We start from the raw sequence: 24,544 nt of genomic DNA, 5'->3' as shown, positions 1-24,544 counted from the left end.
TCAAAATGCAACCGTACATGTAATACAGGCATTCACAAAGTTTTATAATCATTACAGAAATTCACAGTGATTATTAACAATTAAGTGACTAGATGAAGATGTTTCCATTTATTTGCGGTATAGCTCGGTTGGTAGAGCGGCCGTGCCAGCAACTTGAGGGTTGCAGGTTCGATCCCCGCTTCCGCCATCCGAGTCACTGCCGTTGTATCCTTGGGCAAGACACTTTACCCACCTGCCCCCAGTGCCACCCACGCCGGTTTAAATGTAACTAAGATATTGGATTTCACTATGTAAAGCGCTTTGAGTCACTAGAGAAAAAGCGCTATATAAATATAGTTCACAAATACACATTTGTGTCATGTTTCTCAACCAGTCTTGCTGAAGTTTTACAAACATGTGCTCGTCTCTCCTCAAGATTTAGAGTTTGACTTAGACAAACTTTAATGATCCACAAAGGAAATTGTACCATTTTTGTAGTGATTCGATTTAAAACCTTCAAATCACAGTGGGGGATATGTCAAACACATCAAGCTGTCAGACTTTTGGGTTAAATGACAGCGCCACCATGTGGTGTATTTATCAGAAATATGTATTAACATATTAACATAGTCAACACGGTAGCTGTGCATGTTAACCCATTTGTGTGCAATGTTTCAGGAATGGATGTGTGGGAGTCCTAATTTTTTCACATGGCCAGATAATAAAGTTCAGTTTGGTTGATGCAGTTACAACTGACTAAGAAGGGAGGTGACACCCCAGAATTCTCACCTGTTAAAACACAAGACTGACACATCATGCACAGTATAAGGCAACTATTTACACTCACATTCACACAAATGGTTAATGTAGAGCAGGGGTGGCCAACCAGTCAGAGACCAATAGCCACATGTTTTACTATGTTACCGCAACGATGCACATTATACACATAAGCACACATAAACATCACCCCATCCCTTCCACAAACATACACATACAGTGGGGCAAAAAAGTATTTAGTCAGCCACCGATTGTGCAAGTTCTCCCACTTAAAATGATGACAGAGGTCTGTAATTTTCATCATAGGTACACTTCAACTGTCAGAGACAGAATGTGAAAAAAAATCCAGGAATTCACATTGTAGGAATTTTAAAGAATTTATTAGTAAATTATGGTGGAAAATAAGTATTTAGTCAATAACAAAAATTCAACTCAATCCTTTGTAATATAACCTTTGTTGGCAATAGGTTTTATGTTACCAGGTTTGCACACACAGTAGTTGGTATTTTTGTCCCATTCCTCTATGCGGATCTTCTCAAGAGCAGTGATGTTTTGAGGCTGTCGCCGAGCATCACAAACTTTCAACTCCCTCCACAGATTTTCTATGGGGTTGAGGTCTGGAGACTGGTTAGGCCACACCAGGACTTTCAAATGCTTCTTACAGAGCCACTCCTTCGTTGCCTGGGTGGTGTGTTTGGGATCACTGTCATGCTGGAAGACTCAGCCACGTTTCATCTTCAAAGTTCTCACTGATGGAAAGAGGTTTTGGCTCAAAATCTCACGATACATGGCCCCATTCATTCTTTCCTTAACACGGATCAGTCGTCCTGTCCCCTTAGCAGAGAAACAACCCCAAAGCATGATGTTTCCACCCCCATGCTTCACAGTAGGTATGGTGTTCTTAGGATGCAAGTCAGTATTCTTCTTTCTCCAAACATGACAAGTTGAGTTTATACCAAAAAGTTGTATTTTGGTTTCAACTGACCACATGACATTCTCCCAATCCTCTGCTGTATCATCCATGTACTCTCTGGCAAACTTCAGACGGGCCTGGAAATGTACTGGCTTAAGCAGGGGAACACGTTTGGCACTGCAATATTTGATTCCCTGTCGGCGTAGTGTGTTACTGATGGTAACTTTTGTTACTTTGGTCCCAGCTCTCTGCAGGTCATTCACCAGGTCCCCCCGTGTGGTTCTGGGATTTTTGCTCACCGTTCTCATGATCATTTTGACCCCACGGGATGAGATCTTGTGTGGAGCCCCAGATCGAGGGAGATTATCAGTGGTCTTGTATGTCTTCCATTTTCTGATAATAGCTCCCACAGCTGATTTTTTCACACCAAGCTGCTTGCCTATTATAGATTCACTCTTCCCAGTTTGGTGCAGGTCTAGAATTATTTTCCTGGTGTCCTTTGACAACTCTCTGGTCTTGGCCATCGTGGAGTTTGGAGTCTGACTGTTTGAGGCTGTGGACAGGTGTCTTTTATACGGACAACGAGTTCGAACAGGTTCCATTAATACAGTTAACAGGTGGAGGACAGAAGAGCTTCTTAAAGAAGAAGTTACAGGTCTGTGAGAGCCAGAGATCTTCCTTGTTGGAAGTGACCAAATACTTATTTTCCACCATAATTTACAAATAAATTCTTTAAAATTCCTACAATGTGAATTCCTGGATTTTTTTTTCACATTCTGTCTCTCACAGTTGAAGTGTACCTATGATGAAAATTACAGACCTCTGTCAACATTTTAAGTGGGAGAACTTGCACAATCGGTGGCTGAATAAATACTTTTTTGCCCCACTGTTAACACACGCACGCACACTCTTGTAAACACACACACACACACACACACACACACACACATTTGCTCAGACAGATTTATTGGAAATGTCACACAACTTAACTAACTTAAATACATTTTGAACATCTTTTTATCCCATGTTGGAAAAGCGAGGTCAGGTTCATTGCCATCACGTGATCACAACATTCCCGCTCGTTCGTCTGTGTTTATGGCCGTATATTGCCCATCCAATTTGAAGCTTAAATATTAACACAACGGGACATTTTGCTTTGTAATCATATTTTTGTTCCTCCTAATTTGTGTTACTTTGTCACTATTTACCAGGGGTGTAACGGTACACAAATATTTCGGTTTGGTACGTACCTCGGTTAGAGGTCACGGTTCGGTTAATTTTCGGTACAGTAAGAAAAGAACAAAATATAATTTTTTGGGTTATTTATTTACTAAATTTGTAAACAATGTCTCTGTGTTGGCCCTGCGATGAGGTGGCGACTTGTCCAGGGTGTACCCCACCTTATTGGCCCTGCGATGAGGTGGCGACTTGTCCAGGGTATACTGCATTCCGCCCGATTGTAGCTGAGATAGGCGCCAGCGCCCCTCGCGATCCCAAAAAAGGGAATAAGCGGTAGAAAAAAGGATGGATGGGCTTTATCCTTTTAACATTGGGAACACTGTAATAATTCTGCCCACATTTAATCCACATTAAACTGCCTCAAGTTGTTGCTTAGATTAAATAAAATGACAAAAGTTTTGTTCTACATATAAAAAGTGCAACATTAAACAGTTTCAAGTCAACTCATCATGCTTAATACATTATAGCATTCGGGGAGCCTGTAGTTGATTTTTATTATGTAAATGTTATATTTTTATCAACATGTGATGGCAGGGAACCTGCCATTCAAAACGAGGCTGCTACATTACTAATGATTAATGTAACTTTAGCTGAAAAAAATAGTACAATAGCAATAGGAGAGACTATTCATCCCTGAATACCATGGAGTGCATGTAGGCTTAATGATGCACTTACATTATTACATCAACTATCAGAGACAGAAACTCTTCATTTAACATAATGTCCTTTTTTGCTGCTTCAACACAGCTCAATCTACACTGTCCGTAACACACACACACGCCTAACACACACACACACCGCACAATGAGCTAACACACACACCTCACAATGAGCTAACGTTACGCTAAAAGTTAATTAGCCTTCACCTCAAGTCAAAACTGCCAGTGAGCTGAGCTGCAGTTTATTTGTAGAAGGTCAACGGGCTCATAGTGATGTAACGAGTGGTTGACTAGGAAGTGTGTTTTATCATTTGGGGAGAAAACGCTGCCTTATGCTCAACTGCTAAACACCTAGCTGCTCGACGCTGAAGCGCTGACTACATGCGTTCTGAATACGCACTGCTGATTGGTTGTTACCGCTCTGAATATGTACTGCTGATTGGCTGTTACCGCTCTGAATACGCACGGCTGATTGGCTGTTACCGCTATGGTTGTAACCAATCAGATGGTTCTGTGGGTGGGACAATGCTGGGTGCTGTGTAGGAGACAAAGGCAGAAAGCAGAGCAGCTTGTTAAGACTTTAGCTTACTTCATATGCTCGTGTGGAAACCCGTTCGGTACACCTCCGCATTGAACCGAAACCCCCGTACCGTAACTGTTCAATACAAATACACGTACCATTACACCCCTACTATTTACTATTCTTTGTTTCCTGTGTGTGTAAAGCTGGTGCCCCGCACTCCTCCTGCAAAGACAAAGATTGTGAATGAGTGAAAAGAGGGCTCACTGTGTTCAGTGAATTGTACTGTTGGATCAAGACGCTCAGGTGCTACGAGCGATGCAAAGAATAAGACGTCTTTCTCCATGTTTGAAGTGAGAGACGAACAAATGCGAGGCTCAACAATTCTGATTGGCGAACATATCTGTCACTCAAATGCTGGTGACGGTTGGAAAAAAATAAAAAACTTTAGCGTCTTGCGGTTATTTTTTCACACTGACGGTGTGAAAAAAATAAAAAAACCTCAGCGTCTTGCGGTTATTTATCACACTAATTCAAACCTTTAAGGCGATTCTTAACAGCCGCATGAAACCGGGCAAAGAGCAGCATGCAGCTCGGGACCCGCGGATTGGCCAGGCCTGATGTAGGGTCTTAACTCCTCGTGGAAAGACCTCATTCGATTAAACAAATGTGCACATAGTGTCAGCCTGTTTGAGAATCAATAACGTCCACTCCCTTGTCTGCCTGTGCCTTTGTTTGTGTCCGTGCTGTGTTTGGGTTTATATATTACACTGACTTGACCCACATTCATAAATTACTGAAATGGAACTAAAAGATACTTTAATCTGTTTTATGTAATTAATCTCTGTCACTCCTTATCTCCCCTGTAGGATACTGTCTCAGTCCATCGGCCTGGTTTCTATGCTGACAGATTCTTTAAGTTCATGAGCAGCACCGTTTTCAGGAAGACCTCCTGTGAGTTTATTCTACTTTTGAGACCTTACATAGTCAAACAGAGTTATGAGTGAAGGGCAAAAGGAAAAAACACATATAAACCCTAAACTGCCTTTTTAGGTTTTGTGAGAGACTCAATTGCTCTCACTGTTTTGTTTCATGTTCTCGAGAAAAGATCAAGTGAATTGACCCTTAAAATGCCTTTCCATTGTATCACAGGGAGTATCATGATTCATGATTGTAGCTGAAGTTGTCTGTTTTTATGTGCATTGTACAGCTCTGAAATCATCTCCATCCAAGAAGGGTCGTGTGTCGCTGACAGTTCCAAAGTGTGGTGGCCCCGGTGCGGCTTGGTCTGTCAGCCAGCTTCCATCGGAGAGAGACGAGAACATCTACGACCTGAGAGGCGCTCGCAGCTTCCCAACGCTGGAAGATGAAGGTAAATTAGGTACACCTGCAAAAAGTAATACAAGATCATCACATTTTCAGATGTTTTACTTTATCTGTATCTAATTTTGTGGACAGTATTTGTACATTTAAAAAAAAAAAGTAATCAAACAGTCCAATTATTGTTGCTGATTAGTGGGGCCTGTTGTTTGAACAACCTCAGTGCTACATATAATCCTGGTTGGTGGGACACATGATGGCCGTCGCTGATTATGCTCTAAGTAATTCTCCGACAGCAATAATTGTATACAATAAATGTCAAACAAGATGAATATTTCAGTATGTCCTTACAGAATATTCATTTTTATTGCAGGGCGACCCGATCTGCCATGTACACCTCCGTCGTTTGAAGAGGCCACCACGGCATCGATTGCCACCACCTTGTCCTCCACCACCTCACTGTCTATCCCTGAAAGATCTCCCTGCGACACAGTCGAGCACCCCCGCTACAGGTATCACCACATGCTCTACTGCAATGTTAGTGCTTTGACTGCAGTTGGTCTCCTACCCTAATAGCTACTCTGCAATAATGACCACAGACAGCTGGTGTCCCATGATTAGATGTCCCTGTTTTCTCCTAAATTTTAGATTCACATTTGTGTATTTGTGTGTGTCTGTGTGTATATATACATATATATATATATATATATATATATAAAAACACATTAATATATATACAATTGTGGTCAAAAGTTTACATACACTTCTGAGGGATAAAATTTCATGGCTGTCTTGCGTTTCCAATAATTTCTACAAATCTTATTTTTCGTGATAGTGATTAGAGCACATACTTGTTTGTCACAAAAAACATTTATTAAGTTTGGTTCTTTTATGAATTTATTATGGGTCTACTGAAAATGTGACCAAATCTACTGGGTCAAAAATATACATACAACAACATACATTATCAATTTTGGTGATGTAGAAAAGTTACAATCAGATCAAATTAACTTCATGGCATGGCCTCTTAACTTCCTGGGAGTGATTATGATTGACGAAACCTGTTGACTTCTCTGAGCCCATTTGAATAGGGCTCATGTGATGCAGTCATTAGACTCAATTACAAATGCAACAATGGTAAAGTCAAAGGAACTCGGCACAAATCTGAAAAAACTGATCATTGACTTGAACAAGTCAGGAAAGTCACTTGGAAACGTTTCAAAGCAGCTTAAGGTCCCAAGATTGACTGTGCAGACCATTGTTCGTAAGTATAAAGTGCATGGCACAGTTTTGTCACTGCCACGATCAGGAAGAAAATGCAAGCTATCACCTGCTGCTGAGAAAAAAAATTCAGGATGATCAAGAGTCAACCGAGAACCACCAAAAAGCAGGTCTGCAATGAATTGGAAGTTGCTGGAACACAGGTGTCAGCGTTCATAGTCAAGCGTGTTTTGCATCGCCATGGACTGAGAGGCTACCATGCAAGAAGGAAGCCCTTGCTCCAGAAGCGAGACCTTAAGGCTCGTCTATAAAATTTTCTGCTGATCACATAGACAAATATAAGACCTTCTGGAGGAATGTTCTGTGGTCAGATGAAACAAAAATTGAGCTGTTTGCCCACAATACCCAGCAATATGTTTGGAGGAGAAAAGGTGAGTCCTTTAATCCCAGAAACACCCTCCTACCGCCAAGCATGGTGGTGGTAGTATTATGCTCTGGGCTTGTTTTGCTGCCAATTGAACTGGTGCTTTACAGAGAGTAAAAGGGACAATGAAAAAGGAGGATTGCCTCTAAATTCTTTAGGACAACCTAAAAATCATCAGCCCGGAGGTTGGGTCTTGGGCGCAGTTGGGTGTTCCAACATGACAATGACCCCAAACACATGTCATAAGTGGTAAAGGAATGGCTAAATCAGGCTAGAATTGAGGTTTTTAGAATGGCCTTCCCAAAGTCCTGACTTAAATGTGTGGACAATGCTGAAGAAACAAATCCATGTCAGAAAACCAAAAAAATGTAGCTAAACTGCACCAATTTTGTCAAGTGGAGTGGTCAAAAATTCAGCCAGAAGCTTGTAGATGATGGCTACCAAAAGCGCCTCATTGCAGTGAAACTTGACAAAGGACATGAAACCAAATATTAACATCGCTGTATGTATACTTTTGACCCAGCAGATTTGTCACATTTTCAGTAGACCCATGATAAATTCATAAAATAACCAAACTTCATGAATGTTTTGTGTGATTGATGTGATTAATCTGATTAAAAAACATTATTTGACAACATTATCCATCCATTTTGTCATGTAAATGTATTTGTCTGAGTTTCTCTTTGGCCATATATTTTGACTGACGTTACATTTACCTTCAGGAGGCACACCCAGTCTCTCAGCCATGATGTAAGGTAAGTGATATAACATCTCTGCTAACATATCATATATTACGACTTGTGTTTGTGTTTTGGGTGAGGTGCTTTCATTTTCACCATGTGTGTAACATGTGAAGGACCCAGGAGGAGCTACGTGTGCGCGAAGAGGACCAGCAGACTATCACAGTGGAGGTGGAGTTAAAGAGACGTGACAGTGAGCCCACCTTTTCCATCCCACAATCTTCTTCTGAACACAGGTACAGCAGCAACACATTGTTATTATAGATTAGACTGTACAGTAGGGCCTTTCAAGCAGGGATAATCAACTAAATTGTTATGGGTGCCATATTTCTAGAAAGCTACAGACCCCAGGGGGCGAACTTCTCCCTTCACTATTAGTCTTATTTTGTGTATTTTAGAGAACCAGCATCCTCTACAGTAAACATTTGATTCAGAGTTACGAGAGCGCACTGCTTTTTTGAGGATTTTCTGCAAAAAAACTATCGAGAGGTTATCTTTATGACAGCACTCAGCACTGTTTTAAGAATCGGCTGAAAAAATATGAGTGTCTAATTTTTTAAACTCAACTCGCAGGCCACGTGTTGAATAGCCCACATGATGAAAAAAGAGGACATAAAATGTAATTTTGAGGAACACTACCAGTATAACTACATAAGTTTATCAAATGACGAGTGACTGCATCTGAAGTAAATAAGCTACAGAAACACCTGAGTTACATAAATCACATTACAAAAAAATGTGCCACTGCCAAAAAAGGATGGAGCATGGAGGAACAGCGCTTCACTTTTTCTACATGTTTTATGTTACAGCCTTATTCCAAAATTGAATAATTTCATTTTTGTCCTCGAAAGTCTACACACAATACACCATAATAACAATGTAAAGATATATTTAGTAAATTTATTACAAATTAAAAAATCATATCTACCTAAGTATTCACAGCTATTGCTAAATACTTGGTTGCTGCACCTTTAGCAGCAATTACAGTCTCAAGTCTTTTTGAATACAAACTACTGCATGTCTTGAACTATAGGCAGTATTTAAATTCTTGGAATCTACAGTTTTGAGTGATATTTGGCAATTTAAGGTAATATACTCTACGTCGCAGCAGCTCCAGGCAAACAAGGCACCAATCAGTAGTTGTAGCGACTTCCTTGTTCATTTACGGAATCGCGTCAACTTTATTATTTTTTTTTTTAAATCGAACTACGCATGCAAGTGACGTTGAGGCCACGTTTGGGCCACATTGGAGCCTGTGCGCGTTTGTCGCATGGAGTCTGATCAAAATCGCATCTTACTTATTGTGTAAACAGTAAGCTGGAAAAAATCTTAATTTTTTAAAAATCAGGTTTGGGCCGCCTTGGCTTGTAATGTAAATGTAATCAAAATATAAATACTTTCCGAATGCACTTTAAATCACAAGTTTTGACCTCAATGTTTTATGTTTCTTAGCAATGTTAAAATGTAAATGCAAGGATCTGTTGATGTGTTTATAGTTCTATACAACAGGGGCACTCCTAGTGTTTTTAGCAATTTGCCGCAAAAATGTTTGTCTCCCAAGTTTTTAATAGAACTCGAGAGCCGGTATAGTGTCTCCCGGCTTCCAGTTGAACAGCCTTGCTTAAGGGTCACACAGCTACGGTCGAACAATTCAGAATTCCACCACTTTTTCCATGCCAAACTTGAGTTTTACAATATTTGTAAATTGAATGAAGCAGATTATTTGAATTATTTTCCATAATCATCCTGAGTGCAACTGGGATAGGCTCCAGCGACCCCGAGAGGGTGAAGTGGCAGGAAATGGATGGATGGATGGATGGATATTCTAAGAGCTCTGGTTACCCGGTGGACAGTGAAAAATAGTGTGCTCAACATTATACCTAATGCATTACATTCTGTCAACATACAGTATATTTGACCTCAGTATGGAGTAAATATTATGAAGGGTCTGCAGTGAGGCCCCATGACCCTAATAGTGCTGCCGACATGTAAAAAGGTGCTCAAACAATTTAGTGAAAGCTGAGTCTTTCTCCACTGTGACACAGCTAAGAGGGCAACATTTGTGGGGAACCAGTTAGGAGATGTAGGGCAGTGGGACAGCGAGTCCTGAGGCAGCTCTGATAAAGCTGACCTGATTTGTGGCACATTTTAACCTAATCTAGTTCTTTAATTAAAGCTCTGTTGGAGTGCTCATATTTCGAAGGGAAACCGGGTTACAATCACTTTTACACTGTAATGAATAATCCCGTTGGCAGGTCTCTTTGTTAGTGGGAGGATGAGTGTGGACTGGAGGTTTGTTGGGGGTAACCAACTGAAATAAAAGGTCTGATACAAAGAAGCAGTGGCGAGACATATGGCCTCCGGCCCTCGATGAAACTTCCATCAGAGTTAGACAGTGGTAGGATTTCCACAATTTTACCTAACAAAATGACCTAAATCTGCTTGCTAGCATCCGACTCACCTTATGGGAAATGGGTTTGATGAGAGAAGATAGGTTTATAGTAGAACAAAGACACAAGGGACGGCGTGGCGCAGTGGAAGAGTGGCCGTGCGCAACCCGAGGGTCCCTGGTTCAAATCCCACCTAGTACCAACCTCGTCACGTCCGTTGTGTCCTGAGCAACACACTTCACCCTTGCTCCTGATGGGTGCTGGTTGGCGCCTTGCATGGCGACTCCCTCTATCAGTGTGTGAATGGGTAAATGTGGAAGTAGTGTCAAAGCGCTTTGAGTACCTTGAAGGTAGAAAAACGCTATACAAGTACAACCCATTTATTTATCATTATCATTTAACTTAAAGACATAAGAATACAGTAGGTACAACTATTGTATTGGACACTCTAACAGTACATTGTGAAGGTTTATCTAATGTTGTGGCTAGTGTGCTTTTTAAATTGTGGCAACAACCTTGCTACACTCTTACTTATTCAGCCAATCAGATGGAGAATGGGTTTTTTTGCTTTGATGATCAACAAGGAACTAATCTTCAATGCAAGAGCAGATAAGGCAGCTACGATGTGAATAAATCTGTGTTTACAGTTAGCCAGTGACAAACAACAAAGGATTAATATAAACACCCAACTTATTTAAAGCCCAAAAATGTTGCTCCACTATGACACCACATGCTTCCTCTTCTTTCCCATAGTGAGGCTCAAGAAGACGGGGCTGCTGCAGCACCTGCCGTTACTTCTCCAGTTTTTGAGGCGTCGCCCGCTCCTCCCTCCAAGGCAGCCGTAGACACTCCATCCAGCCCCAAATTGGAAGCAGCGGCGGTGGCAACCGCAGTGGTGGTAGTGGAAGCAGACAGGTCCCGCCACATGTCAGGCTCAGGGTGCACCAGCCAGGCATCGGTGGATGATGACGAAGACGTGCCAGTCACCGACATCTACTTTGTAAGAAGATACACTTTACACATTAACTAGTCATTACATCTTGTTGTGTCTTCACATCTTGTTGAGGCTCGGCTGGGTTATGCTCTCCCACAGACTTGTTGACGGGTAGCCTAGTGGGCTTGGACATACAGGCCGGTATGAGAGTGCGTGCAGTATGCAGTGCATTTAATTACACACTGACAGAGTGATAACAGCATGTGGCCTGCATTCTTCCACACTTACTGGCTGTTTTTGTCAGCAATATGTGTCCATAGAGCCTGTGTATCAGCACCAAATTTGAGATACATCCCTCTGCACTTTTTAAAGGTGTCATATTATGATTTTTTTTTTTTTGTACATTTCAAACACTTATTTGTGGTCTACATAACATGTAATGGTGGTTCTTTGGTCAACATTTTGCGTAGATTTTTTTTTACTGACTATCTTAGAACAACTTTCTGGCTGTCTCTTCAGAATGCACCGTTTTGTGGGCGGTCTTATTTATGTACTAAAGCCATTCTCCAGGCCAAGCCCCCTTTGACTGCGTCTCGACCCCATCATCCATGTTGCAGTTTTAGTGCTTTCATTTTGTGTACTAAGAGATATAAGTTCAAACGATACGCTACTTTTTAAAAGAAATAGCAACAGCTGAGGATTTTAGCGTGCATCTGCCCCACAAGAGCATAGAGTAAGAGAAGGAATTTATTAACTACAACTTTGGTCTACAACTGAATACATTGGGGGACTCGGGCTAAGCTCTACGGGTAAATGAAATCTTTTCTGACATAACTACGGCAAAATATGTCACAATCACCTCAAATTCCGAACAGCTCGTTTGGAAAGAGGCAAAAGTGTTTAATATCTGCGCCACACCTCCATGGTTTGGATTACATTTTCGGGGGTTATCAATACACAAAAAACAAGTGCCAACAGGTAAGAAAAGTTGGTTTTGTATAATATGAGGTGCTCAAATGGTCGCTTATGAAGTTCCATGTTTCCATGACATGAAGGTAAAACCTTCTTCCTCATGGACATCATCTATGGCGTGCCTCAACAAATCCGCCCCTTGAATATACTGTATATACACATTACTTTATAAAAAGCAGGCTTTGCCACACGGCTTAAAAAGAAGTCTAGCACTCTGCTATGTTGGACGAGTGCCAAGTTACATTAATATGTAAAACTGCAATACTTTTTTAGAATTTGACAAACACAGCAACATTAGCATAAAAGCTGCAGACATAACATGGCATATTTCCAGTCGGGCTTACCAAAGCACTTTTAAACTCTCTGAATTCCAACATCAGATTGAGCCACTTTTAATGCTATATTGTGGGACCTTTGAGATGTATTTTCAAATAATTAAAAAATAGTATATTTTACAACCCTTTTAAAGAGTTTACACAGACAAAGATTTTTATTTACAAGTACCTACAGCACACAATTTAATGAAGCGCTGTATCAGAAATTCTCCCTTTGTAAAGATATTATTAATACCGTATTTTTCGGATTATAAATCGCTCCGGAGTATATGTCGCACCGGCCGAAAATGCATAATAAAGAAGGAAATAAACATATATATGTCGCACTAACAAGTCGCATTTTTGGAGGAAATGTATTTGATAAAACCTAACACCAAGAAAAGACATTTGAAAGGCAATTTAAAATAAATAAAGAATAGTGAACAACAGGTTGAATAAGTGTACGTTATGTGACGCATAAATAACCAACTGAGAAGGTGCCTGGTATGTTAACGTAACATATTATGATATGAGTCATTCAAATAACTATAACATATAGAACATGCTATACGTTTACCAAACAATCTGTCACTCCTAATCGCTAAATCCCATGTAATCTTCTTCCTCATTGTCGCTTCTAAAAAACTCTGCCAACTCCAAAGGTATGCGCCGCTTCCTCTTGTCATTTTCTGCTGCATATTTCACTATGTCCAGTTTGTAATCTGCAGTACATGATTTCCTTTTCGGTCCAATTTTGTTCAGCCCTTCTCAGTTTTTATAAGTTACCGCCAACAATGAAATGATCCATTTTAATAGCTACGGCAGTAGCATATAGCAGTTAGTATTCCATGACCCACAATGCACTTCTGCCATGACCCTCCCCTGCCGAATACTTATTGGTTGACGTGTATGTGACGATTGCTGATGTGTGTGACGATTGCTGAGATTTTCTTCGTCTCTTCCGCGAATGAGATAAATAATATTATTTGATATTTTACGGTAATGTGTTAATAATTTCACACATAAGTCGCTCCGGAGTATATGTCGCACCCCCGGCCAAACTATGAAAACATCTGCGACTTATAGTCCGAAAAATACGGATCTTTTGATTGGCACTTTTTTGTGGTTGAAGAACTGCACTTCATCATATCTGAAGGTGTCTAATATCTTTACTTTTTTTCATACATACATATCTCTAGTAGTTCTACACAACCACAATAACAAACATTGACAGTTACAAGGGACACGTCAATAATATGTGTGCAGGCATACCTACAATGTTATCATATCGTGGCATCTCTGTTGGTGCGTTTGAGTCGTGAAGCAACAGACAACGGGGATGTCTCTTTTCCATTCTCACCTCAGCATGTAGGCAACTCATGTCGCCTCCACTCCCTCCTCCTTTTTTTCTCACTTGGTTTGTTCATTTGTCATCATTCGCCGTTTTTGTCAGTTCCCCGATGGAAGGACGTGGGTGGTCTCCCCTCTCCGACAGAGGGGCAAGTGGCTGTCCAGCTGGCCAGTAAGTGAGTTACGTGGGTCTAGAAAGTGGCAGCTAAGTCAGTGTGCTAGAATAGATTGATGGTGTTTTGTTTTTGGCATTGGTAAGACCTAGCTTGTTGCTACATGAAGTTGAATAGAAGGTGGTGTATGTTAGTGGAACCCCCATAGTTCAACACAACACATTTGTGTTCTCTTTTTCTCTTTGTGCAGCATTAACACTTTGTGTGAGTTTGTTGTTAACTATGAAATGTTGGAACGCCGTAAAACAAGGATCACCTGTAGATGTGGTCAATGTACTTTCTGTGTGTGTGTCTTTAACCCAATAACATTTTGCAGCTACCACCGCCTCTTATACGTTAAGGGCTGTTCTACAATAGAAGAATTCAGGACCCTCACAAGCCTTGAATGTGTGCATGTTGTAAATGAAAACCAACATCTGACATTTAAACGACCATGCATTCTCGGCTTTCTCCCCATCTCTGCCTCCCCCTCCTCTCCTTCTTCATCCTCCTTGGCTGGTGGAGGAACACATCACTCACACTGCACACTTCCCGTGACTTCTTAGTAGCTCCTCCTATTTGGGCTTGGCAACATATGACTCGGCACATTATGTGATTCCTGCTACTTCTAACTATCATTTGCATCTACACAGTCTTGGAAGAATCTATACTAAATTGTCCCCCATCACATGTCAAAGTTTCCAGTATTTCTGGACAACACATCCCTCCTTTATGCATCCCTAACTTTCATTTCCTGTCTTGTCTTTTCTTCTCCTGCGATCTCCTGCATCTTTCTCCTGCCTGCCACCGCCGCTTATCTCTGTGCCACTGGCCTCTCCTCTGTCCCTCTGGCTCCCTCTGCTGTGGTTGGCGTGTAAAATAAAAACCAGCCTCCAGAGGACAGGACCTGGGTGTACTCTCCGCTACACTATGGCTCAGAGTCTAAGGCCCTGCCAGATGGAGATTGGGAAAGAGAGACAGTAAGTGAGAAGCATCTGATTAAATAATTAAATGCACAGTGCAGGAAAACCCTTCAGACGGGTAACTTTAGGGTAGTTAATGCTTCTCAAGTCCATGAAATCTTCCCTTACATTGCAGCTTTCATCCCTCATTTGGTAGTCTGGTGCAAATGGTCTCCAGGTGTGACCATTCAGTGCACGACCAGCCATTCTGTGTTCCTCCAACAATAGGCCGCATGCGTTATGCCATGTCTTGTCATGCCCATGCCGATTGGTCACATGCACGCAAAACGGGCTAAAAGCATCGCATACAAACAAATAATCAAAATGTGGGTTCTGGAATGGTCAAGCCGGAGTCCAGACCTGAAAATCTTTGCGGTGACATGAAGGGGGACTTTGCACAATCTAACAAGTAGTAGTGTGCTCCTCTAAGAAAGGGTTGACAAATATTTTCACTTCAAGATTGTAAACTCATAAAGCAAAAGGGACATCAACAGTTTAGGTGTGCAGACTTGGTAGTACTTTTTAGATTCTTCCCTCTCTCTGACAGATGTGTATCTTTAGCCATGGAATTTTACAAGTTTAAGGTCCCATTTAAGATATTTATTTTGAAGAAAGGTTTGAAATAAGTCTTTATTCATTTACATTTGAACAAAGTGCAGCCTCCAAAGTCCAACTAAATTGTTGCCTTTTATTTACCAGATGTTAATTAGTGGTATAGTATTTATTTGTGAAGTTTCTAGTTTCTGCAAATGTATTTGTGCACTATTATATTTTCTTTATACATGGACCTTCAAAGTTGATCATGCTGGTTGACTTCCAAGTTAATTCAAAATCGTTTTAGTGAGAATCTGTTCCAACTTGTCATAGAACCTTTATTAACAGTCCAAGCAATGCTCGCAGTAACAGGCTTTAAAGTCATACATGTACAACTACTGTAAGGTAACAACATGTAATGGAGAGGAAACAGTAAAGTCAAGTTTCTGGTTCTATGGTTATCATCACACTTGTCATATTAATGGTACTTTTCTTTGGTGACAAAACAAAAAACAGCAAATCGAGCTAAAGAAAAAGGTGAAACACACTGTATAGTTAAAACTTTAGATTATCAATGAGCTGAAGTCTAAGGAGATTTGCTGATAAAACGCAGGATGACCATTTGAACTCCAAATTGCACAGTGCATTCAGAAAGTACTCACAGCATTTCACTTGTTTGACGTTTTATGTTACAGCCTTATTCCAAAATGGAATAAATTCATTTTTGTCCTCAAAATTCTATACACAATACCCCACAATCAAAATGTGAAGTTTTTATTTTTTATTTGCCAATGTATTGAAAATTAAAAAAAACATGTGTATTCACAGCCTTTGTTCAATACTTTGTTGATGCAACTCTGGCAGCCATTACAGCCTCAAGTATTTTTGGACATGATGCCAAAAGCTTGGCACACCTATCTTTGAGCAGTTTTGCCCATTCCTTTTTGCAGCACATTTCAAGCTCCATCAGGTTGGATGAGAAGTGTTGCTTTTCTTCCAGGATGTCTCTCTACATTGCTGTGTTCATCTTAGCCTAGTCAGGAAGGTGACCAAGAACCCGATGGTCACTCTGTCAGAGCGACAGCATTCCTCTGTGGAGAGAGGAGAACCTTCCAGAAGGACAAACATCTGCAGCAATCCACCAATCATTCAGGCCTGTATGGTAGAGTAGCCAGACGGAAGTCATTTCTTAGTAAAGATGTTGCTAATATGCCCTCGAAAATCTCTCAGACCATGAGAAAGACAGAACTCTGGTCTGATGTGACCGAGATTGAACTCTTTGGCATGAATGCACCATCATCATCACCGGGCCAATACCATCCCAACAGTGAAGCATGGTGGTGGCATCATCATGCTGGGGGTAAGTTTTTCAGCGGCAGGAACTTGGAGACTAGACAGGATAGAGGGAAAGATGAATGCAGCAATGTACAGAAACATCCTATATGAAAACCAACGCTTACCATCCAACCTGATGGAGCTTGAGAGGTGCTGCAAAGAGGAATCGGAGAAACTGCCCAAAGATAGGTGTGCCAAACTTGTAGCATTGTATTCAAAAAGACTTGAGGCTGTAATTGCTGCCAAAGGTGCATCAACAAAGAATTGAGCAAAGGCTAGAATTCAGGGGACAAAAATGAATTTATTCCATTTTGAAAAAAGGGCTGTAACATAAACTGTGGAAAAACTAAGGCACTGTGAATAGAAAGGTTTCATTTTTTTTACATTTCCCACAATGCATTGCCGATATCCATATTAAAGGGGGGAAGTTAGTGAAAAGCTAATTGCCTACGATATTTTATCCAATAATGTTCATACTTGTGACGACGTGTGCCATTGTCAACTGCCACAAACGAGGTGGAAGTAATAAACCTAGCTCGTATCGCATTCCTAAGCCTATTTTTGGACAAACTGAAGCGACTACAAAGAAAAGTTAACGGGGAAGACGAGCATGGGTTGCTGACGCGCTGACGACCTTGTGTTTGCTCTGACATTTTGTAGGTAAAAAAGGATGTAAAAATAAACAGCCCCACTTTGCAATAACTTGGTGTGCTTAGTTGAAGAAATTTGATAGTAGTTGAATTGATTAAAAAAATAGTACTAACTTCTCTTAACCGGACTGTAGCCTCCACATAAAACAAAAGTGCAGTTACGTGAGAACAGCATTCTCTCAATCTTGCCTTACAGTCACAAGGTGCTGAGATAACATCAGATTTGTTATCCATGATTATCCAGCGTGTCAAACTCGGTTGGGATCATTTCCGAGAGTCCATTACTCTCGGCTGGCCTGTTGACACGATGTCCATGTGTTACATAAACATCACAAACCCACCTACAAACAAAGCCGCCATAGCTATTTGGACTCTTATGATTTTGAATGTCTTTCAAAGTATACAATGGGCTGTGTTGAACAACGAGGTAGTTGACAAAGTCCGTGTAGAGACATCAGCAGTTGTTTAACAGACTTGTCGATCTTGTACGGATCATTGCATGCAATTACGGACAGATTACTCCTTATAACGACGAAAGGACTTCTTATCTAATGACTCACATTATTTCTTTGTTTTATGACAGCCAGTGCAATGTTATTTTCCACCGAATTGTTCGGCATTATTACGTGTAGCTCTATCTTGATTGATGACGCTCGACCTTCAAAATGGCTGCCGCGATTCACTTTTGGGAAAAATCGAAATCCCTCGATACTAGACCTGGGCCATTATTTTTGACACCGAGGAGCCAAATTTAGAGAAAAAAAAAATGTCTGCGGGGCCGTTATATCTGATTTTTAGGAACACTGATACAAAACCTTACAATAATGTCTGATTGAATGCTAAAAACGTTATGACAGACCGCCTTAAAAAACGGAAGGGAATTTAATATTTTTTACTGAATGAGACACCCAGAATGTACATGAAAATCAAGAATGTGGGATTTACAATATTAACTATGAACGATAAAAAACTGAATATTGACAACATATGAACGTCACACGCCCTCTCGATCGGCATATTTTACAATCAAGCGAAACACAACAAAAACAGCGAAATATGAACGCAAAAAAACAAAAAAATCCCACCTACAATCTGATACATCTGATATATCACTAAGCTTTAGGACTTTGTAATGAAAATCTCCTTCCGCGTCTGTCCCTGACACCCGCATTTCAGGCTGGCCGCTCTGGAAACGCTATGTGGAAACGCTCCCCACCCACACTGCTTGGTGTCTCATCTGAGCCGCTGTGACTTACATTACCATAGTTACTAATTAGATTAGCATAGTAACTAGTATATCATTGAAAAGCACAGATTACGACCATTGAAATACTTTCTATAGTTCAAGACTTACGGTCATTTAAAAACATCCTTGCACAGTTTCCATATTAAAGATCTAAAAATATTATTTGGGAATGTACAGCGGCCCCCGGGCCTTAATTTGCCCAGGTCTGCTCTATACTTTCCGGATGCACTGCATGACTTTTGGAGGTTCCTCTGTATCTTTACATCTTGCTATCTGTTTCTGTATTAGTTCAGTGGTTCTCAACCTTTTTTTTTGTGATGTACACCCTGTGAACATTTTTTTATTTCAAGTGCCCCCTAATCAGAGCAAAGCCTTTTTGTTTGAAAAAAAGAGATAAAGAAGTCAAATACAGCACTATGTTATCAGTTTCTGATTTATTAAATTGTATAAGAGTGCAAAATATTGCTCATTTGTAGTGGTCTTTCTTGAACTATTTGGAAAAAAAGATATAAAAATAACAAAAAACTTGTTGAAAAATAAACAAGTAATTCAATTATAAATAAAGATTTCTACACATAGAAGTAATCATCAACTTAAAGTGCCCTCTTTGGGGATTGTAATAGAGATCCATCTGGATTCATGAACTTGATTCTAAACATTTCTTCACAAAATAATAAATCTTTAATATCAATATTTATGGAACATGTCGACAAAAAAGCTAGCTGTCAACACTGAATATTGCATTGTTGCATTTCCTTTCACAGTTTATGAACTTACATTCATTGTTTGTTGAAGTATTATTCAATAAATGTATTTATAAAGAATTTTTTAATTGTTGGTATTTTTAGAATATTTAAAAAAAAATCTCACGTACCCTTTGGCATACCTTCAAGTACCCCCAGGAGTACACGTACCCCCATTTGAGAACCACTGTATTAGTTCATCTTATGCATTAAGTGTCTCACATGTCCACTGTGTGTCCCCAACAGTAAACCCTGTTCTGTGACTGAAAGGCGTGAAGATCTCAGCAGTGAGGGTTATCCATCTGAAGTCCAAACCTCCTCAATGGTAGCAGCGGATTTCTTTTTGTCTCAAGAGGAGATTTGAAACCCATACTAAGAATCAAAGTGACTGGAATACCAGAAAAGGGTAGGCCAGGAGGGACGTGAGGAAAAACTGCAGTCCTTGCCATATGGTACTTGTGTTTACGTGTGACATAGTACAAGTGACGTTGTATGTGATATGTTTGGCGTGACACACCACACTAACCTTTGTTGTCTTGCACATGAACTCAGTTTAAAAAAAACATCGTTTTCGTCCCTTGTGCATATATGTGGCAGCCATATTGGAGTAGTATGGCTTTCCAGAGTAATGTAATAGTAGTGGTGGCTCGGGAGGTTCAGTGGCCGCAGGGTTCCCGGTTCGAATTCCTTTCACTGCCGTTGTGTCCTGGGCAAGACACTTCACCCACTTCGCCCACACATGGAAGCTTCAAGATGCTGATGTATGACCCGGATCTGGTCCTTAGGTGCCCACTGCTCCTCAAGAAGATGGGTCGGATGTAGAGACACGTTTTTCTTTGCATTGTATATGTGATCAAGTTTAATTCATATCAGTGATACTATAATTGCACACAACCTGTACCTCTCCAATATGGCAGCCGCATGCACGTGCATACATTGCCAAAGGGCAAGGAGAAGTCATGGCCAATCAACTCACATAACATTTCCAGAACTGGTTGTTAAAGGACATAAATCCTTGTATTTCTTTCATTTCAACTTTTGTGTATTCATTTTAATGTGACAATTATTATATACAATTATACAGTGAACTTATATTTATTTCTTCAAAATGTTCTGGTACTTTTTTTTTCTTACCTTTTTGTATCTTTTTATCCAAAGAATCTTGATTATTTTAGAGGCACCTCTGAGGGATAAATCAGACTCATGAAAAATCCATATTTTCTCAAATCTTGGCGCTAACGAATAATAATAATAATAAGGGCATCTCTAAAAGTTGAGCTTTTTTCAAGGGAAAAAAGGTTGACACACAATTATCGGACTTTGAAAAGTTGACTCCTGAAGCAATTGAAAAATGTTGCTAACCAAAACAGCAGCACCCACCAAGTTACATAAACGGTATCTCCGATGAAGTCTCAAGATTAACTGTGTGTTGTAATTCCCTGCGCACTTCCGATTAGTGTTCTAGTAGATTGAAAGGTGGTCGCTCCACAATGTGGTGTCCATATTTATTTATATTTTGTGACAAATGTCTAACATTCGCAAAATTAAGACAATTTAAGTGAATAACCATTTTTTTATTGTATTATAAAAAGGCATTTGTCCAAATGCCTTACCTCGCTCCACAATGTGGTGTCCATATTTATTTATATTTTGTGATGAATATCTAACTTTCGCAAAATTAAGACAATTTGAGTGAATAACCTTTTTTTTTATCGTATTATAAAAAGGCATTTGTCCAAATGCCTTTTTATAATAGACTCCTAATAATCTCTGCAGGTGAGTCACTAAATGCCACTGGCCACTATTTGTACAAAATATTGTAAAAGTGAAGTTGTTTAAAAGTTTTATCAAAACAAAACTGCCCTGACAGTTACCCAGTCCTCTCTGCAGTTATGTAAATAAACCACTATGGCTACTACATGAGAAAGTATGCTAATACCTGTCCAATTATAGTCTTCCAGCCTGACTCATTTTCCAGTCAATCACCCACACATCACTATGGGGTTTTTCCATCCACTTTTAATGGAAGGAAAGCTAATCTAGCTGATGTTTCTACCATGCGATTGCCCTAAGCTGCACCATGTAGATCTCTCTCTGTAGACGTAGCACATCAGTAGTAAAATTTGCAGTCCAAAATAGTACTAAATGTCTACAGTTAGCAGTTAGCTTCATAGTATAGGAATGAACAAGGAGAAAACGCAGTAGTTTTGAAAAAGGATTGAATGTTGTTCGACTAACCGTAATGAATAGGACCTGAAGTTGGTGGCCAAAAAGAACATGCATCATATGAGACGTGTTTTGGATAAATAGTGCACAAATAGTTAGACATTTGTTTTTAAGATGTGTCTCTAGATGAAGTCAATCAACAACTATTTGCATACTTTAAACCTCTTAATTTTTTTTTTCTTGACAGTGGAACCCCCCAAGTCAAACAGCATAAAAGTTGTGGAGTTCTACCAAAATTGTGTGACCATAACCAGAGAAGCAGATGGAAAACGGTGGGTCGTCTTATATATGGGGGTCTAGAGATTTATAAATGGATTACTACTAGTCTTTTATTTTTTTCGCAAATGATAGTTTTCCAAAAATGATTCTTAAACAGGGTGCTAATATATCTTCCGTTCAGGGTTGTCTTCGGGTCAATGCATCCATTAGTTACAACCACAAAATAGCATTACAAAGCATATGCTAGTGGAAATAACTTTTAGCTAAACAGATAATGCCAACTAACACCTTTTACTGGTTATCGTCTCCAAAATATCAAATTTACTATATTTTAGTTTTATAATACAGCCGTTGATGTCCTATTTCAATTATATGATGGTTAGGAATGTTAAAATGTTGCTTTAAACATTGTTTTCACAGTTAGTAAAAGTGTTATACCATACAAGTCGGAGTATAAGTCGCTCCGAAGTATAAGTCGCACCTGCCAAAAATGCATAATAAAGAAGGAAAAAATCATATATAAGTCTTACTGAAGTATAAGTCGCATTTTTTGGGGAGGGAAATTTATTTGATAAAACCCAACACCAAGAATAGATATTTGAAAGGCAATTTAAAATAAAGAATAGTGAACAACAGGCTGAATAATTATATATAATTATATGAGGCATAAATAACCAACTGAGAAGGTGCCTGGTGTGTTAACGTAACATATTATGGTAAGAGTCATTCAAATAATTATAACATATAGAACATGCTATACGTTTACCAAACAATCTGTCACTCCTAATCGCTAAATCCCATGAAATCTTATACGTCGTCTCTTACGTGAATGAGCTAAATAATATTATTTGATATTTTACGGTAATTGATTGATTGATACTTTTATTAGTAGATTGCACAGTTCAGTACATATTTCGTACAATTGACAACTAAATGGTAACACCCGAATAAGTTTATCAACTTGTTTAAGTCGGTCAGGGTCCACGTTAATCAATCCATGGTACAAGACAATTCAATGTGTTAATAATTTCACACATAAGTCGCTCCTGAGTATAAGTCGCACCCCCGGCCAAACTATGAAAAAAACTGCGACTTATAGTCCAAAAAATACGGTAGTTGCCACAGATAGATCTTGGAACTGATTATTTACATTCTGAATGTTTTGAGACGAGACCATGTTGTGTGACTTTGGAGGTTCCAGTGTATTTTCATAGACTCACAGAAATGGTGCACTCTGTTCGAAGAGTATGTTTTATCTGTAACAGAGGCCAGTTTGTTGCTCCTGGTGTGTAATCAATCTGCTGTCATCAGATGGAGAACACAGCAATATTTCTTTCATTTTATTTGATTTCAATTGCCTTATTATGGAAGAAAATGTAAATATAGTACCATTGTTTATTCATATATTGTCTTTTTTTCACCTGTGCAGTATTTATTTTTCTTTCTCATAGTTGTGCTCCTGGGAATGTGTACATACAAATTATAAATACATATATAAAGATATAAAAAATATATATTTTCCATCGAAATTGGAGAATATTATTTTTGTTTGGTTTTATTTTTGCTGCTCGATTAGAGATAATTTACGGAGTCATATTCGCCAGTGTGTTTACTGAGAGGCAGCATTTAAAGTGTGTGACCGCGTCACGGCTGTTTGTTTGTAAGACGAACCAAAAAGATGTGTTGGTTTTACTGTACATGCAAACCAGTAGGGATTCTTCCAAAGTGTTCAAGCTGTGTTGTGTGTGTTTAGTGTGTGTTTTCAATTCGCCGTGTGCTCCCCTCTTCCAATAGGAAGAGCCCTTTACAGAGACATAGCATGGTTTCAAAATGAATAATGCAGATCAGAAATGTGTATTTATGTATATCTGTGTATATTCATCTATTTATACCAGAGGATAAATAGATGACTGTAAGTGTGTGTGCGTGTGTGTGTACGTGTGTATGTTTGGACTCAATCAGAATGAATAGGAAAATAAAGCAGTTCTATGAATTGTCCAACGCACAGCATGTGAGAAGTGGTTTTATTGAGAGAAAAGCAAACAACAAACAGAAAAGTGATGATCCCCTTTTGGGAATTCAAGTGGATCCTTTTTGGTTTGGATAGATCAAGGGTGTCCAAAGTCCGCAGCTATTTTTTTTAAAGGTCCACGTCACATTCTAAAATTACTATGTATATTTTGTTAAACATTAAAAGCATGTTTTTTGTAATGTTGACATGCAGGCTAGTTTTTTTCTTTACAGCTGTCATTGCTCAAAAAAAAATAATGAATCAAAATCAATGTTGTTTTACATTATTGACCTGTTCAAGGCTCCAATAGTACACACTAACAGTTCCACTTTGAAATATTTAGGGAACATGTTGCATATTTTGTGTTTCACACAAAAAGCAAAAGTTTTCTTTAATTAAAAAAAAAAGTATGAAACATACAAATGTAAAAATAAAAAAACAATATCTGAAGTTGATCTACATTCGAGGGACTTATGAGTTAAAACTAGAAACAATTCATGACTTATTTTTAACACTTATGAGAGGGGACCTTTTTGGATCCCAAATACTTTCATTGAGATGTAGCCTGTAATTACTCAAAAAATAATAAAGAATTAAGATCAATGTTGTTTGGCATTACTTTACATTAAATATTCCACGATGAAACTTTATAGGGGTAAAATATTGAAAAAAATAAAAAAACGGGGAGTTTTGACAAAAAAGGCATAAAACAAC

The 24,544-nt window shown here is 39.3% G+C and overlaps 1 protein-coding gene across 4 annotated transcripts in view; it reads left to right on the top strand.

The window, feature by feature from the left end:
* The window catches only part of pip5k1ca (phosphatidylinositol-4-phosphate 5-kinase, type I, gamma a), a 75,098-nt gene extending 51,269 nt beyond the window's left edge, over window positions 1–23,829 (top strand). For 2 of the 4 annotated variants that reach the window (XM_061887822.1, XM_061887821.1), the window contains 8 exons: window positions 4,957–5,041; window positions 5,298–5,459; window positions 5,781–5,919; window positions 7,775–7,807; window positions 7,909–8,028; window positions 10,936–11,182; window positions 14,795–14,884; window positions 19,621–23,829. In XM_061887822.1, coding sequence (XP_061743806.1) covers window positions 4,957–5,041; window positions 5,298–5,459; window positions 5,781–5,919; window positions 7,775–7,807; window positions 7,909–8,028; window positions 10,936–11,182; window positions 14,795–14,884; window positions 19,621–19,623 — 879 coding nt within the window. In that variant the 3' untranslated portion in view covers window positions 19,624–23,829. Of the gene's footprint in view, window positions 1–4,956; window positions 5,042–5,297; window positions 5,460–5,780; window positions 5,920–7,774; window positions 7,808–7,908; window positions 8,029–10,935; window positions 11,183–11,275; window positions 11,318–14,794; window positions 14,885–19,620 lie in introns of all 4 variants that reach the window. The other 2 variants (XR_009804350.1, XM_061887824.1) reach the window with 2 other exon arrangements.
* The last annotated feature ends 715 nt before the right edge of the window (window positions 23,830–24,544 follow it).

This window comes from Nerophis ophidion, linkage group LG26 (assembly GCF_033978795.1).
Source record: "Nerophis ophidion isolate RoL-2023_Sa linkage group LG26, RoL_Noph_v1.0, whole genome shotgun sequence".
In the NCBI taxonomy this organism is placed as follows: domain Eukaryota; kingdom Metazoa; phylum Chordata; class Actinopteri; order Syngnathiformes; family Syngnathidae; genus Nerophis; species Nerophis ophidion.
The sequence above is the reverse complement of the archived record's forward strand: the minus strand, read 5'-3'. Positions and strand labels throughout refer to the sequence as shown.